We start from the raw sequence: 16,189 nt of genomic DNA, 5'->3' as shown, positions 1-16,189 counted from the left end.
TTGACTTTGTACTGTACTGAGTTTTATTGCAGTGATAGTTAGCCTCTTATGAACCAAGTTTCCACCCTCTGGATATATTAAAAGCATGCAAATGTTCCAAAGATGCCAATAGATGTATGCCTTTTACATAGACTCTTATGGAAAAGGACTAGAATTACTTTTAGGTGTTTTCAAATGCAGCTGCAAAGTGCTGGCATAGTTACAGGCATAAGAGACAAATGGACAGTAGGTAAAGACTATAAAATTATAGTTCTTTAGAGATGTTACCTCTCATACTCAGTGAGTACAGAAGTATTCACTAATCATATGCAGTTATCAAGGTATTTTTTCATATTATTCTCTTTGCTACTTTGAATGCCATAGGACAATGCTTAAAGATAGCTTCCCCCTGCCAGACCATGTGGCTAGGACAGGTTAAGCACCATGTAATAGAGTTATCTATATGGTTCTTATCAAACATATTGCGCAAATGAATTTCCTTTGAATTTGTTTTTCAAATGGTTTCATAACACACTAAGATTATGATATCAGAAAGTTCCTCATAGATATGATTTATAAGCCTATTAAATTATTTATCTCCTGTAAACAATGTATCTACTTCATGTTTCACCTGTTTTGTTGTTTTTTGATAAATAGTAATTCATCTGCTGATGTTCTGTCTCTTCTTGTTGATAAACTTCTACTCTCAGCAGAACTTAAAACTGAAACAACAAAAGAAAGCCCATCCTGTCTCCTGCCAGTTCTTAAAACACAAAAGCCTGCTCTTCTTCAGAAACTCAGTCAGGTTATCAAGATATGCACCAGATAATCACAGGACACAGTGTGACATCTTCTCTTCAGGGTACATACAGACGCATAGGCTGTGTAGAATGTAGAATAGATTTTTGTTAAAATCTTTTCACTTCTAGGGACACATTCACAGAAATCAAGGTGTCTTGAAGAACTGTAGCAGAAGGTAAAAAATTATTCAATCGCTTTGCAGAGGCTTGAGAGAGGGTATGTGAGCTTGTTCTCTGCTAAGAGAAATCCCATTTTTTACTTTATTCATTAATTTCCCAGTTGGTAAAACTATGAGAAGATTGATGATTCAGCCTTAATAATAACTGTACAAAATTGGCATCTCCTTCAGAAAGCAAGTTGCTTCTATGAAACTGTTACAGTGTGTCTAGATTTTTTCCTTTAATAAATGCCTGGTTTTTCTGAAAACTTTGCACCAATGCCTGTGGGAGGTATTACAGTGCATTGCAATGATTTTTATTATTTCTCTTTGCTTTTCATCAAGGTATCTGTGGCTAATTTCATGTTGATTAAACTAGGCAAATACCAGAAACTTTATCATTGTCTTATCATTGATTCAACTTATTTAGAAGTTGTTGTAACTCTTAGCTCTAGAAATACTACATGGACTTTTCTTGGGAAGTTGAATCAGCATTTTCGCAGATCAACAGCTGTGTTATACTCAACAAAAGATTTAAAAATTTCTCCTTCTCCCCACCTTAACAATCAGAATGACTGCTAATATACACTAATGGCAGCTTCATGGTGCTATCAAACACTACATCCTTTTATTGTGATTGACGATGTTTTTATGTTGCTCAGGAATTTGGACATCATTTTTCTTCTTGAAATTTTCTCACCTTTTGGTGATCATGCCTCTTTTTTCTTGGGGTAATTGCAACAGCTCTCTGACAGTGAATCCATAGTGCTGAAAAACACGCCTTGGATCTTGGAGGTAATCTTTACCTAAACATCTTGGCTCCTGTCAAGAGCTTTCCTTTGAATTAGCTCAAATGGCATTCACACATACAAAGCTTTCTCAACACATTTTCAGCTGAAATGTCTGCTGAAAGCAAGACAAGGGTTCAAATTGCTACCATAGTATCCATTTAGAAGAAGAGGGACAATGTTGCCAATTAAGGAGACGTCCCGGCTTGTGCTTGATATCTGTAGTGACAGGACAGTAAAATTTGTCTGGAAGGATGGTCTTCCAGAGGATGAGAAACAAGGATAGCACAATTCAGGTGAGTTTCACTGTATTGGCAGAAGCTATCCCGTAGGGAAAAACTCCTGTGATAGCACTTTTTTTTCTGCCCGAACTCCTGGATGTTTTGTTGCCGTTCGTGCTCTTTGCAGTGCCACTTTTATGCAGGGCATAAAGTACCAGGATATAAAAGACATGAGCATGTATTAATCCCTTTTCACTCTCTCTGTTTCCTGGCCTTCCTTCTGGTCCTTGCCACAGCTCTGACCAGTATTTTCCAAATGGGACATCTGCATCTTATATATCTCTGGGTGCATGTCATCATCTAGTATTCAGACTTCTTAATTCCACCTGGAAAATCCCTACTTGAATTTGCACATATAGGCAATGCAGTGTCAGGGCTGTTCCTGCTGCAGTTTCCTCTCTTTGTCACAGTTCATTGTCATAACACTTATGCAATTTCCATGCTTTTCCCAACACCGATAATTTTCATCATCTAAATGAATAGACAGTCAAGAGGTGAGAGGGCAAGAGAGATGGAAATTACATGAACATTTTATTTATGGGGTTTCAACTTCTAGCCAATGACAGATAGAAGAAATTATTTAACAAGGTGTGCACTAATGAAGAATATTATATAAAAGGGGGCAAAAAGTTCTGTTTAGACTTCATTAATCAAGAAACCCTGCCCCTGGTAAGTTTATTTGTTTAAGGATCCAACATTATAAATGCTTTCACGTGTCTTTTTCAATTTTTAGAAGCTTCCATATTGTTTCACTTGCTCCCTAATGGTTTTCAACATCTTTTGGTGCTGTTAGCTCCTTTTCTGTTAAAAATCTTCTGTGTTAACTTGCATATGCTTTCATGTTGTGTGAATTTTCATCAGCCTTATACAAATCATGTAATATACTGAATATAGCTAACATCAAGCGTGAAACCTATCCTTCCTCCTTCCTGCACACATTTGCTTATATTCTGCCCAGATGAGATGCAGCTGGTTTTTTAGATCACATTTCATGTATCTTGAGGTTTCAAAGCTGTGCTCTGTGCTTTTTTGTGATTTTTTTGATCATCTGATCTTCTCCTTCTCCCATCTTTGTGCAAATCTGTGTTGGAAATTAAGTACAATACTGGTGAATTAGAACACAATAATTCCATGTTCTTAGATAAAATGTTATGTAAGCAACTTCTCTGCCCCTCAGAGGAGGCAGTGACTGAAATTCTCAGATTAAGTTTGGACATCACAGGTTATGCACCTTCATGGAGGTTTCCCTGCTGTACACTGCTGTTTTCAAACAATTGTTCTCCAGTCTGCATGGGTTTTGCCTGAGCTTCTGCTAGGTAGAAGTGACATCCTATCTCTGCTGCATTGCTCCTGCAAAGAACCACTTCTTCAGGAAGACAAGCACAGAGTAGAATCACTTTAGACTGACATTGCCTTGAAAGAAACAAGGTTTAGAATAAACACACTTTTGTGTGTGTTTTACATTCTTACAAAAATCATCTGTCTAAAATCATTATTGGATAGAAACATCCTAACACTCAGTAGAAGGCTGTATGTGTAGTTGGTATTGCACATTACAGTTTGTACATCCACTTAGATTACATACAAAATTACATATGTGCAGCATGTAAGTATCTATACATAAGATATAACAATTTAAAACTGAAAACATCTAATAGGCTGGTGATGACTGGGCCAAATTTGTGATCACATCAGGATTTTCCAATGAATTACTGCTTAATTTAATGTGATTTATTGCATAAGGAGTAAATGAAAGATAAAACATTTTAGCATGAGCAAAACTGAATTCTCTTGTGTCACATAATTCCAGTGTGACTTCAGACAACCTAATAAAACCCTCCATACCTCTAGTCTCTAAAATGTGCATAAGCAGGCTGTATATAAGATTTAGTTCTTTCCTGTTTGTAAAGCACTTTGAGATTCTTGGAGGGAAAGTCCTCTGTAAATCCATATAGAAGGACAGAATTGCAGTTGTGCAGTTTCAAACCCCTCTGCATGTTTTTCTGGTTTAAAAGTGTCTTTGTTGATCATGCCATGGAGCAATATAGAGAATACTGTCTAAATTCACGAGTGACTTCAAGTTCAGAACATCTAACATCATGGATCTTTGCTTGCAATTAAAGAACAAAATACCCTTCACATACATGTGACTCATTCAAGTATATACGCACCCAATATTTGAAACATGCTTTGATTTCTGAAGTTGTGTTCTAATTTCACACATTCAATTTCTTCCAGATCACTACAGACCTGAGGCAGCGTTGCACAGATAGCCATACTGGAACCTCAGCCTCTGCACCTATGGCTGCAGGCATCATTGCCCTGGCACTGGAAGCAAAGTAAGATCTGAGATATATTCTGAAACAGAAATTAAGCATACAGGAAGATATTCCTCGTTCATCCGGCATCTTTATGCAGACTTCACACAGTGCTTTGGAACCTTTCTTGTCCCAATACACTGTGACCTCCTAAGGGGAGGAAAGATCTCCATGCTTACTCCACATGAAGGAAAGCTGACACTGTGCAGATACTGACAGAGTACTCAGTGTTGAAGTAACATGTAACACTGTTGGGCACAGGTGGTTTCCATTAAATTATGTATAGCATCCTCTCAATGTCTTACAGTTCACTCAGAAGGCTGCCTAGGTCTACTGTACCCTGCAGGGTACTGTAGGTCATCTCCTCCATTCACCAGGCTCTTCTTAGCAATGTCTCTTCTTGAACACTGAAAGAGGTTTGGGAGGTGTTTGGTTAACCTGAACATAAGTAAATGTAGTATGAAAAATAAAATTGCAATTTCTGCATGCTGACACAAGTCTGTTTTTTAACACAGATCAAGTTTGTCAGCTCTAAAAATCATTAATAGTGTAGCTCCATAGTCCTTGTATCTTTAGCTCAAAAACTTTCCAGTCTTAAAAGCATTTTCTCAGTTGCATGATTTGGCTCTTTATGCCTAATATGTATCCACAATGTGCTACATGGAACAGCAGAAATGTGGGTGATCTTCAGGTAAATCTGTATGTTAGAACCTTTTGCATTACTTTGTACTCTGTTGGATAAAACCTGCCAGTCTAAGATGGAATGCTTCACCCCAAATCCTGCTCAATCTTTTTAAGTTCTAGGAGACTGATTCTATTAAATTCTGAAGAAAACTAGTTTCCTGTGGGGTCAGCCATTTTCTTTGAAGGAAGTAAGAAATTTGCGCACAATAGTAGATTCAAATTGTGTGTAGTTTGTAACACTAGAATTATGTTTTCATCTTTCATGTTGCTTTCTTTGAAGACAGCTTGACCCAATATTTGGCATAGAATACTTTTTGTCATTGAGTTATAAGCATAAGAGTTTGTAAATGAAGACCTGACATAATCTTAAGTAGTGCAGCATGTGTGGCATTATAATTGTGTGTTCTTAACACAGTTATCAGAGACAAAGGTATTTAGAGAAGTTAATATAGTGTTATTGTGGGAAGTTTTTAACTTTTAAATCTCCTCTTAACCCCAGTTTTAAAATCCTTAAGGTCATTTCAAACAATCTGCAAATGCAGATAAGACTCTGTGTACATTCCAACTTGCTGTAAGTTTTTCTCACTATTCTCGCTTAATGAACTGAAATTGGTAATTGATTAATTCTGTTTTGTTGTAGTTGAAAGATTCAGAAAAGTTATATTTTACAAGACCTGCAACAAAGCAGGTTGTGACATTTTAAGACAGACTGAGAAGCTTACCTTTTTTTTCCCTGTGACCTTCAGTGACTCTACCAGGGGGAAATCCATATTAGTGTATATGGACTAGCATTTTTTTCCAAAACTAATAGTAGCTATAATAGACATAAAGACAAAACTGTGGTAAAGCTTTATGTGTGGTGATGGAGACAAAATGTGCCAGTGACTAAATATCCTAGTAACTCTTTTGTATTTGTAGTACTCCATTGCATGGTACTAAAAAGGGTTTCAGAGTGAAAATGTGTTGACTTTGCCTCCTTTTAGAATCTGTTCCATTTCATTAAATGGAAGGTTCTGTTTCTAGATCTTAGCCTTTGTATTTTAGTAGATTCTAAGGAATTATATTAATAATACCATAAATATGGGTTTTATTCATTTGAGTTTCATTCATTAACTTTTCTCTCGTATGTGTACTTAAAATCTGCCACTGCTGCTAACCACAGCCACTAAATAAAACAGAAAAAAAAAGTAGTTAAAAAGCAGAAAGAAACTAGGGAGAAAAACAGTTCTCATGTTATGGCTATGCTAATGGCAATGTTTATGTGGGATATTTTAAAAGACAAGTTGGAAAAGCGTTGTGCAAGGTTAACTACATTCTTTGTACAGCAAGCTGCTTAAAAATTGGAGCACTTAGTCCTAAATACTTCTCTGACTATGTTTGTAATAAGGTATCATTTCATTCCACTTTGTGCTGGAAAACACGGCAGTTTATACCATGGGTGGGTTTTGAGTCTGTGGAAGTCATAGAACTCGCCCAGTGGGTGAGTTCTGTTCCTGGGAGTCATCACGAGTTGAGCAGAGCACTAATATGTCCTGGGTGTAAGTTAGAACAGCCAAGAGGTTGCTTCAGCTCACACACAAAGGTACGTTCAACCAAACAAAGAAAAAGCAAGACATATGTCTTGCTCACACTTTCTTTGACAAGCCCCTATGGTAGGATTGGCAAATCGCTCATGGAGGTTCTGTTACCTGCCTACTGATTTGAACCCTCCACTTAGCCATTTCTTCCAACAGGGATCACTTCTGAAATCCTGGTAACAAATTATTTGAGGATGTTGTTATGCATAATGTGATCACATTTTTATTATTTTTATTTAGTATTTGAGTATCAAAGTGGCATATTTTTCCTCAGGTATCAAATAATTGTAACTGAGTTTCGGACTGCTTGTTTGGAATCCCTGAGGTTGCAGTGCATGGTTGCAAATTCACAACAACTATCACACAGACATATCTTAATTTTCATGTTCTGCAGTTTTCTTATGGTATTTAGGGGTAAATTGCTTTTCACATGTACCCAGTAGACGTTTCCTAGTATATCTAGTACCTTGATCAGATCCTGTGAATAAATGCGTGTGTGTTGCACTTAATCATTACATAATGTCAAATTCTTTTAATTGTAAATGAGAAAATAAGTATAATCAATTTAGTGCACAGAGACAGCAATTTTCTTACTAAAAATAAAATATTTTCATTGCATAGTACCATCTGTTGTTGGTAGCAGAGATACCTTTCTCATTGATAAACAGGTTGGATTTGGGATTTGAGGAAATCAGGGTCAGGAGAGACAATGGCCCTGTATTTGTTCCAGAGACCATTGTGCCATGTTCCTTTTAAGAAGCTAAATTTAAATAAAAACCCTTATGTTGCTGACAGAAGAATACATTTACATCCCCAATTGAACTGTGTGTTCCTGTCTGTAAGCCAATGCATATTTTCCAGCATGTGGTGTACAATAAACATTAGTAAGAAGCAGCAACTGAAATGGAAGTATTAGTCTGCTACCTTTCTACTGTGTGGTATACTCAGTCATATAGCCTTGGAGAGAGTCTGTTTTCCTCCATGATTCTCTTCACTTGAGTGATATGGAATCTTAGAATTATTTCATTTGGAAGGGACCTTAAGGATCATCTCATTCCAAGCTCCTGCCATCAGCAGAAACACTTTTCACTAGACTGGGTTGCTCAGAGCCCCATCCAGCCTGGCCTTGGAATGCTTCCAAGTGGAGGGGCACCCTCCACTTCTCTAGGCATGCTGTGGCAGCATGCCTGCCAGCAAACATGTAATCTAAACCCACTATCTGAAAGAATGTATCTTCTCCTCAAAGGAGAGGTGCTTCATCCCTCTAATAATTTTCAGGGCCCTCTTCTGGACTTGCTCCAAAAGATCAATGTCATTCCTGCATTTGCCATTTTTGCATGAACCAAGGCTAGAACAATGTAGTGCTGGGAAGAAAAAAAGAATGTTAGTGAATTCGGATACTAGACAGAGAAGTGATAATGTACCACATTCCTCTAGAAGACAGTACCACCAAGTGTGATCACTGAGATAAAAGGAAAATGGAGTTCACATTGTAAGGGATCAGCAGTGTCAGAGTTAGATACTTTGGATTTCTGGCAACTGAACAGATATTTGCATACTTCCCAGATTGATTGATTTTCTTACAGAAAGGAGAAAAGCAGTGTACCATCTAGCAAGGTAAAACTTTGGATACAGAGAACATATTTCTGTGTTATCAAAGTTATGAGGGCTTTGTCATAAATATAGTCAGAGGTTAAAAGTGATGAGACAGCTGAGGTAAATTGAGGAAGTGCTGTCAAGCGTCCTCTATGGTTAGAATTCGAGTGCAGGAGGAGAGGTTATCATTTAAGTGTTTTAGCTAGCTCTTTGCTCCATTGATTGACTGCCTGTTATGGAAGGCAATGCTAGTGTGTGAGTTAAAAATCTCCTTCTGAATCTTTGCATTTTTTGAGTAGTTTGCTCATAATATTGAAGTATTTGAAAAACATTACCATTAATAAATGCTTACTTTAGATCTTGAGGTTTAACCACCTATGCCACTTATGGAATTTCAGTTACTATATTGACGTTGATTTGGGTGTACTTTAGTTCCTGTTCCTGTGTTCAGTTACATAAAAATTTGCCAAAGAATAGCCATTTAGGCTGAAAGTTTCCATTTAACTTGCATTTAAAAGGTTTTAAGAAAATTCAATTCAGACATTTCTTAAACTCAAACAAGGTTAAAAACAAGTGATGTTTGATTGTGATGATTTTTAACTTCTTCATTGAGTTTTTCTGTGTCTGTGCTTTGGAGCAACAGCTAGAAGTAAAACTAGTAGATAGCTATTGTTCTGGTGCCAGCACAATGCCTTTAATTTGTATAAGCTTTTCAGAAATCTCAGTTGGCATTTTATCAGTTGAGACTTTTAAGCTCTATCCCCTGCAGTTTCTTGGCTCTCCAAGTGTTTTCCAGCATCAGCTTTTATAGGCTAGTCTCTCAAGTTACTCTTGAGGTGCTTCTGGCTGTTCACCTTGAGAGTAGGGATCCCAGCTGCTTTTTCCTGTCAGTTCCTTGTGGGAGTAAAAGGAGGAAGGTGGAAGAGGAGCAGTTTGACTGAATTGCAGTGTCCCTGTAGTGAGTCTTTTGAAAAATGGAAGACAGGTCAAATCAATGGCCTGTGTACAATAGCTAATACTAACCATAGCTTCCTTTATTAACCTAAGACAATGTTAGCCTTCTCCATCTTCACAGTCAAGCTGATTCTAAGGGTGGCTATTAACCTAAGGTTTCGTTGCTGTTCTTTCCATGTTGTTATTAAGCAGACGGTGAGCATTGTCTTTTGGACAGTCTTATTTTATTGTTCCTTTGGAGATGACACAATAAAATATGTAATTCAGATGCCTTTCTCTCAGGGGTTTTCTCCTCCCAATTTCATCATTATCAGCTTGCATATCAGGCCATTGTTTGTTAGGTTTTTGGCACTTAAGATTTTTTATCTCTGTGTGCACTGCAGATTTGACACAGGTACACTAGAACACCATTGCTGGTGGATGTATAGCTGCCTACCCCACTGTTCATCCAAAGGAATACATCATGCCCTATCACAGCTTGTCTGGATTTTATCCTAAAAACCAATATAAAGATAATGCAAAAGATTGATTTTTTTTTCCCCTTTACAATAAGAGTGGTAAAACATTGAAACACATTGCCACAGAAGTGGTCCCATGCCTGGAAACATTCAAAGTGAGTTCGGACAGGGTTCTGAGCAACCTGGTCTAGTTGAACATGTCCCTGCTGATTGCTGGGTGCTTGGGCTAAATGCCCTTTAAAGGTCCCTTCCAGCCCAAACCATTGTGTGATTCTGTGGCTGCAGATTCTATGGCAAAGCCTTTCAGTGCTGCCTCATGAGGAGATCAGGATGCATTGCGGAAATTGTGGATATGTGGCATGAATATAAACTGAATGTTGTGAAATAGAGCTAGAACCTGATTAAAATGATGTTGTACAGGACATGTAGAAGCATTAAGGGTACAAACCCTTAATGTGCCTTACTTTTGCCATGACTTTTTTTAATCTTTATGTCAGTAATTTTTACTAGCCCAACTGGATAAACAATTACTGTCATTCTACTCCAGAAGCCTGTGAGAAACTGCACCATAAATAAAAGACCTACCTATAGGCATAGTACTGTTTTTAAAAAATGCTCAGGGAGAGAAGGCATCTGTTCTCGTTAAATACAACAGAATATTTAAATATGTTAAATATGTTAAGAATCTGGTTTAAGAACCAAGGTTTCCCTGATTTTGAATGACTGCATAGTCCTGGGCAGTGTAGGCAGCCAGTTTTGGGTCTTATAAATTTCGTTCTGGTCTCTTTTCAGCTGAGGGGAATTGTGGCAGTGTGTGCAATAGGGACAGATAATGATGCTCTGAGAATGCTACTTAGTGCCTGGTGTTCTGTGCCACAATGCTTTTTTCCTCTTCATTGTTTAATGGCTCAGTTTATCATTCCCTCTACTACACTGCATTTTTAAAGAGAATACTATTCATCTTCTTGCAGGTAATAGAAAAGCTGAAAAATTGGAAGGAGAAAGAAAAGATAGCTGAATGTTGGCACCTTTAGATCGCCTTCTAAGAAAATAAATTCTCCCTGTTGTAGATATAGAGGAAACAGGAAAACTGCAGTCCCTGAAGATTTGCCCTAGTCCTAGAAGATAAATGTGTATTAATGTCACAGTGAGGATAGAAATGGCATCTTTTTCACCTTTCAGGTGGACCAGTTATTAGGAATCCCTTAAAGGAATACTTATCTGTGTAATCAGGCCCTTGCTTTGCAACTCACCAGCCATCCAACTGTTTGGAATTCTTGAAAAATACTCATAGACTCTCAGTGAATTCCAAGACCGGGATAGTAGACAAATTAATAACAACAGAGGCACCTGGAATAGCTTCAATAGGAACTGAAAGTCTAGAGGAATTTCCAGTTTGAGCAGCAGTTAGTGAGATTTAGTAACGATTTTCAGCAAGCCAAAAGTTTGATTTCTTCTCCTTTGCACTCATTAGGATACAGTAGTTGATGGTCATAAAAATTGCCTCTGTATGAAATGTACTCATTCATCTTCCCTTAAGTTTCATATAACAGAATATTATCATATATATTTACAGTCTGTTTATGGCAAACCTCCCAGTTGTATAAATAATATCATACAGTTTTTCTGTAAAATTGGAACATGTATTTTGAATGGAGCAAAGGAAAGTAGAGATGATAAATGAAAGTTGTTTTGCTTTGGATACTTTTTGGATTACATGACCTTGTATCCCTACATCCTGGTAAAATGTCTGATCTGTGACTTTGTTTTATCCCTATTTCATAGTCCATTTCTGACCTGGAGAGACGTACAGCACATTATTGTCAGGACTTCACGTGCAGGACATCTGAATGCTAATGACTGGAAAACCAATGCAGCTGGTTATAAGGGTGAGAGCTTTCTTTCTTCTTTGCTATCACAAGAATCTAATATTTGATAATTTTGTTTGACACTATGCTGTGCATAATTTGGAGACCTTTCAGCCTTGATCTGAAGGGGCCTATCTTCTCTCATACAAGGAAAACCTTTTAGAATGACTAATGCACAAAACTGTTGGGTACGAAATGCATTGGCCCGATCTTCTTAGTTCCTTTCAGTTCCATATCATATACACTGCTGCCAGAAAACTAAGCAAATTTTTGGTGTTGAATTTTTCTTTTTATATCTAGTATTCTGATAAAGTAGTATAGAGTTGAAAATGTAGCAGTTCTGGGTTCCAGCCATGTTCTCACTCAGAATTATTGTCAGTTTCAATTTAGAATTATGAAACAGTATTTTCAAATTTTATTTTTATATGATAAATCCTACATTATTTATATGTGAGAATTCTGTTGGATTTTGGATAAAATTGAATTTTGAGCTGTCATGACTATTCCTGGGACATGTAATCATTTTTCAGTGACCTGTCAGGTAGATTTCTAAAATTTTGTGCTGTCTCTAAAATTTGATAAAAGCCTCATCCTAAAACATTTTTTCACTTTTGTAATGCAAGCAGAAGTAAACACTTGTGCCCTTAAATAGGATATATACTTTCAGGATGGGTTAAAATGGAACGTTGAATCTGTACATTTTATTTCAGCACAGTTTCTCTTCTGATTCCCATTCACTACATCCTTTCTGCTTTCACTTTGTATTGCATCCTAAACAAAACCCTGGAATGGCTTATTTCTCGTTCTCTTTTCATAAGAATTCCACCCAGTACTGACATACCTCTTATAAGATGAGAGTTGATCTGTTTGTGCTTGGATCTCCTGAGAGAAAAATGTAATATACAAGAGTTATCAAATCTTTGCCCTGGTTTCACTTTAAAACTGAAGCCGATATTTAATCTATTTTGGATCAAGGCACTGCTACTGTAGAACATCTTTAATATATAATTCTGACCTATGCCATTGTTGCAATGGCATAGAAACCAAACAAAAAAAACCCCCTTTTTATTTTTTGATCCAAACCAGTCTCTAACTACAGAGAATGTGTTTAGAAATAGATATTTGATCAGGCCTCCTAATCATGTGAAGGTTCTGATGTTCAAGGGCCTGGTTTTATCCCATTTACAATTGTATGCCACACAAAAAACATAAATAGATACTTCCTTAATTGCAATAACATTACAGTATTTTTAATTGCAAAACATCTCCCAGGATTTAGAAGTTTTATCAGGAGATGGTTACACTATCATCAGTTTATTGAAGCTATATGAGGGCCAAAGACTACTTTTCAAGTAACATAAAACAGAGCTAATTTTTTTCATACCTTGCTTCCAAAATTCTATATTTTTAATGTTTTTCCACTTGTTGCCCAAGAGAGGCAAACACCCTGTGAGTCATTTCACAGCAGCTGTCACTCATTATCAAAAGACAGGTCACACTAAGGTCACACCAGCAGCAGCACTGGCAGCAGGACTTGCACTGTTGAATCACTGTTGAACCACTGCTTGTTCTGAATCCTTGGAACCATTTTTCTATGCACTGTAATACATATATAGGAAGGAAAAGGGATGAAAAAAGGTTTTGTCTCCACTTGTGGAAAGTCACAAACATAGATAAGCTCAACTTGGTAACTTGGATTCAGGAAAAACAACTTGAACTGGCTGAACTCTGCTGTAGACTCTATGGTGAAATTGAAAAAGAGGAAGATGAGCTAAATGCTTGACCTCTGCACAGCTCAGAAATCAACCTTAACCCAAATAAAAGCATTAGTTTTAGCTAAATTATTTTGGCAACTTAGATTGAAGACATGGTTCCAATAAAAATACATCTCTTTTTAAACTCCTGTTGGTTTTGGAAGAAGGAGAAGCAAAAGATTTAGTTTAAATCACAACATCTGAACCTGAATTCAAAAGGGGATTTGCACACCACTGCTGGCAAGACTGAAAGAGTTTTTTTTATTGCACGTGGCAATATTTAGTATAATATTACACTATTATCCTTCACTATCGCCAAGAGTAACAATTAAAGTATGGTTTTTCATAGATGAACTACTCTGATCAGACTGAGTTCCTTAAGGAATTGTATCATAATCTTGTTGATAACAAGATCCATGGTTCTTCCACAGCATGTTCTTAAGAGGGGTTGAAAGTTTTTTTAAATTATCTACAGCAGACAGTCACAAGAAACAATCTACCTTTCTTCAGTGCATACTGGTGGAGAAAGAGGAAAACAAGAATAAAGAGAAAAACAGGTCTGCCACTTTAAAAATAAGAACTGAAAGGTTGGAAAACAGCAAAAACCTGAAAAAACCTTTCACTCAACAAAGGGTCAGCAAGAGCTGGTAGTTGAAAGTGGGTCAGCATGCCATTTCAGAGGGCTGTTTTGCTGGTCTGCATGGCAACCCTCTCCCTTGCCATAGTCCCTGGCAGTGTTTTGCCATTGCAGAACACACAGAAAGAGCTCACAGATGTCATTGCTGGTTTCAAGATCTCCTTTTTTTACTCCTTACATTTATACAAAGAAGGATTAATTCATGAAAAACACTTAGGACAGCTAGTGATTTGCTAAAGCAGTGCTTGTTATTTGTTTAATTTTCTGGCAAGTAAACAGTGCTCATTAAATTCATGTCAATAGAATTAACTCAAGAATGAGCAAGAATTTTTTCTTGGTAGGGGTTTTTTTTATTGTTTTCTTGTTAGACAGCATGCATCTTTTCTCAGGAACTTGTTATTTTGTAGTCTAAAAAGAAAGACTTGAATTCTCAGGCTATTCTCTGTTTAGTCAATTGTACATATAATTTGTCAATAGAGGGATTTTTAATAATTAAAGCAGTTAATTAGCTGATTTTATGAAAAAATACGTGAGAACATCTGTTTTTGTGAAGATATCAAAACTGTTGATCTGTTTCTGCTATGGCAGATTGGATGCAAATCCTTGTTCTGTCAGCTGTTTAGTCAACAACAGAGCATGCAAGTGCATTCATAAAAAGGAAACTGCATTAATGCTGACTTGTCTCTGAGTTGAAAGATAGAGAATGCAACACTGCAGTTTTAAGAACAATGATCAAATCATATAATCAGTTCTTTGTCTGCAAGTGAAGGTCCACATACTGTGAAATTCTGTCTGGAGAAATAGACCATTCATAGGGAGTACTACTGATTTGCAGGGAAATTTTTGGAGAATGTACTTCACTCTTCCTGGCTCTGAAGCACAGAAAATAACACTTCAGTATGCTGAAATAAAATTCTACTGAAAAATAAGATAAAATGAAATTAAATTCTACCCAGTTTTTTCAGTTTTGGGGCATTCCTACTCCCTAGAGGAGATACTTTTACTAGAGAAACCAAATTGCCTCAATTTCCAGAGAGTAAAAACAGAGTTATGTCACATCCCTTTAGGTTAGCTGAAGTATCTGCTGTTTCCATTGAAGAGTGACCACTGAAAAGGATTAGTCACTTAATGTTTTTGAGCCTTTTAATATAATTGCTTAATATTTCATAAAACTGGTGATTATATTAGTTGTGAGCAGAGCATGAGCATTAATCTGGGAGTGAGAATGAGATAAGTATATATAGACTTCTATTTAGGGGACCTAGACTGGACAGATTCATCTTGTGGTAACCAGTAGGCCAGGCAGGAATTCAGAAATGAGGAAGATATCTTTACAACATGTGCATTTCCGAGAAGACAAACTATTCATAAACACTGTACTGCATGTTTTCAATAACTTTAAAATGTAAATAAATTTTAAATTATATTTTTAATACATTGTCAGAAGCTGGCATAAGACTTTTGGAAAACGGCGCGCTCATAACTCATAAATGGTTATGTCAAACAATCAAAGCTGTTCACCTATAAAAAGATTTCTACTCTTACAGATACTTCCTGGTATTTTCACATGGTACTGGCAGCCAATATCAACTCCTATCCACCCCTAATGCTCATACACACAGTGGGTGGAGCAAGTGAAACGAAGCTTTGAGTTTAGCTATTGTAATATGCCAGCTTTCTTTAGTTGTCAATAAGACACCAAACACATGAAGTTGCATTGGTCTGTGTAGGAGAGAGGAATACCTGCTACCTGTGCTAGCTAGACTAGTGGATTTTTGTCCTTGAAATATTAAAGGTTGACCAGCCTGGCTGATACTCAAGAGAAGCACAAGGATGTCATGAGTTTATGCAGTGAGAAAACTGGAAGGGCCAAAGCCCAACTAGACTACAATTTGGCTCCTGCAGTAAAAGGCATTTAGAAAATGTTTCTAAAAATACATTGTATTGTACAAATACATTGTATTTCTATGAATACAATGTATAAATACATTGTTCCTACAAACAAAGGGAGAGTTAAGGGTAGTCTCCATCCTTTATTGGTTGTAAGAGGAAAGACACTAACAAAGGATGAGGAAACGAATGAAGTAGTAAATACCTTTTTACCTTTTAATACCTCTCCTATAATAAGACCCATTGTTCTCTGCGTACCCAAACTGGAAGATGGGAATGGGAAAAAGAATTAAACCCCCATAATCCAAATGGAAATGGTCAGTGACCTGCCACACCACTTGGATACATACAATCATATATGGTCAGTTCTGTATGGGATCCACACAAAGGCACTGAGGGAGCTGCTGCAAGAGCTCACCACTCTCAGTCATTTACCAGCCGTCCTGG

General features: G+C 37.0%; 1 protein-coding gene across 2 annotated transcripts in view; it reads left to right on the top strand.

Annotated features, from left to right (window-relative positions):
* The window catches only part of PCSK5 (proprotein convertase subtilisin/kexin type 5), a 229,819-nt gene that overhangs the window by 119,170 nt on the left and 94,460 nt on the right, over nt 1-16,189 (top strand). For both annotated transcript variants that reach the window (XM_071448591.1, XM_071448590.1), the window contains exons 9-10: nt 4,245-4,345; nt 11,379-11,482. In XM_071448591.1, the coding sequence (XP_071304692.1) occupies nt 4,245-4,345; nt 11,379-11,482 (205 nt within the window). The remainder of the gene's footprint in view (nt 1-4,244; nt 4,346-11,378; nt 11,483-16,189) is intronic.

Source organism: Agelaius tricolor, unplaced genomic scaffold, assembly GCF_023055355.1.
Source record: "Agelaius tricolor isolate 1412-34295 unplaced genomic scaffold, bAgeTri1.0.p SCAF_27, whole genome shotgun sequence".
In the NCBI taxonomy this organism is placed as follows: domain Eukaryota; kingdom Metazoa; phylum Chordata; class Aves; order Passeriformes; family Icteridae; genus Agelaius; species Agelaius tricolor.
This window is presented reverse-complemented; position numbering and strand designations above follow the sequence as displayed.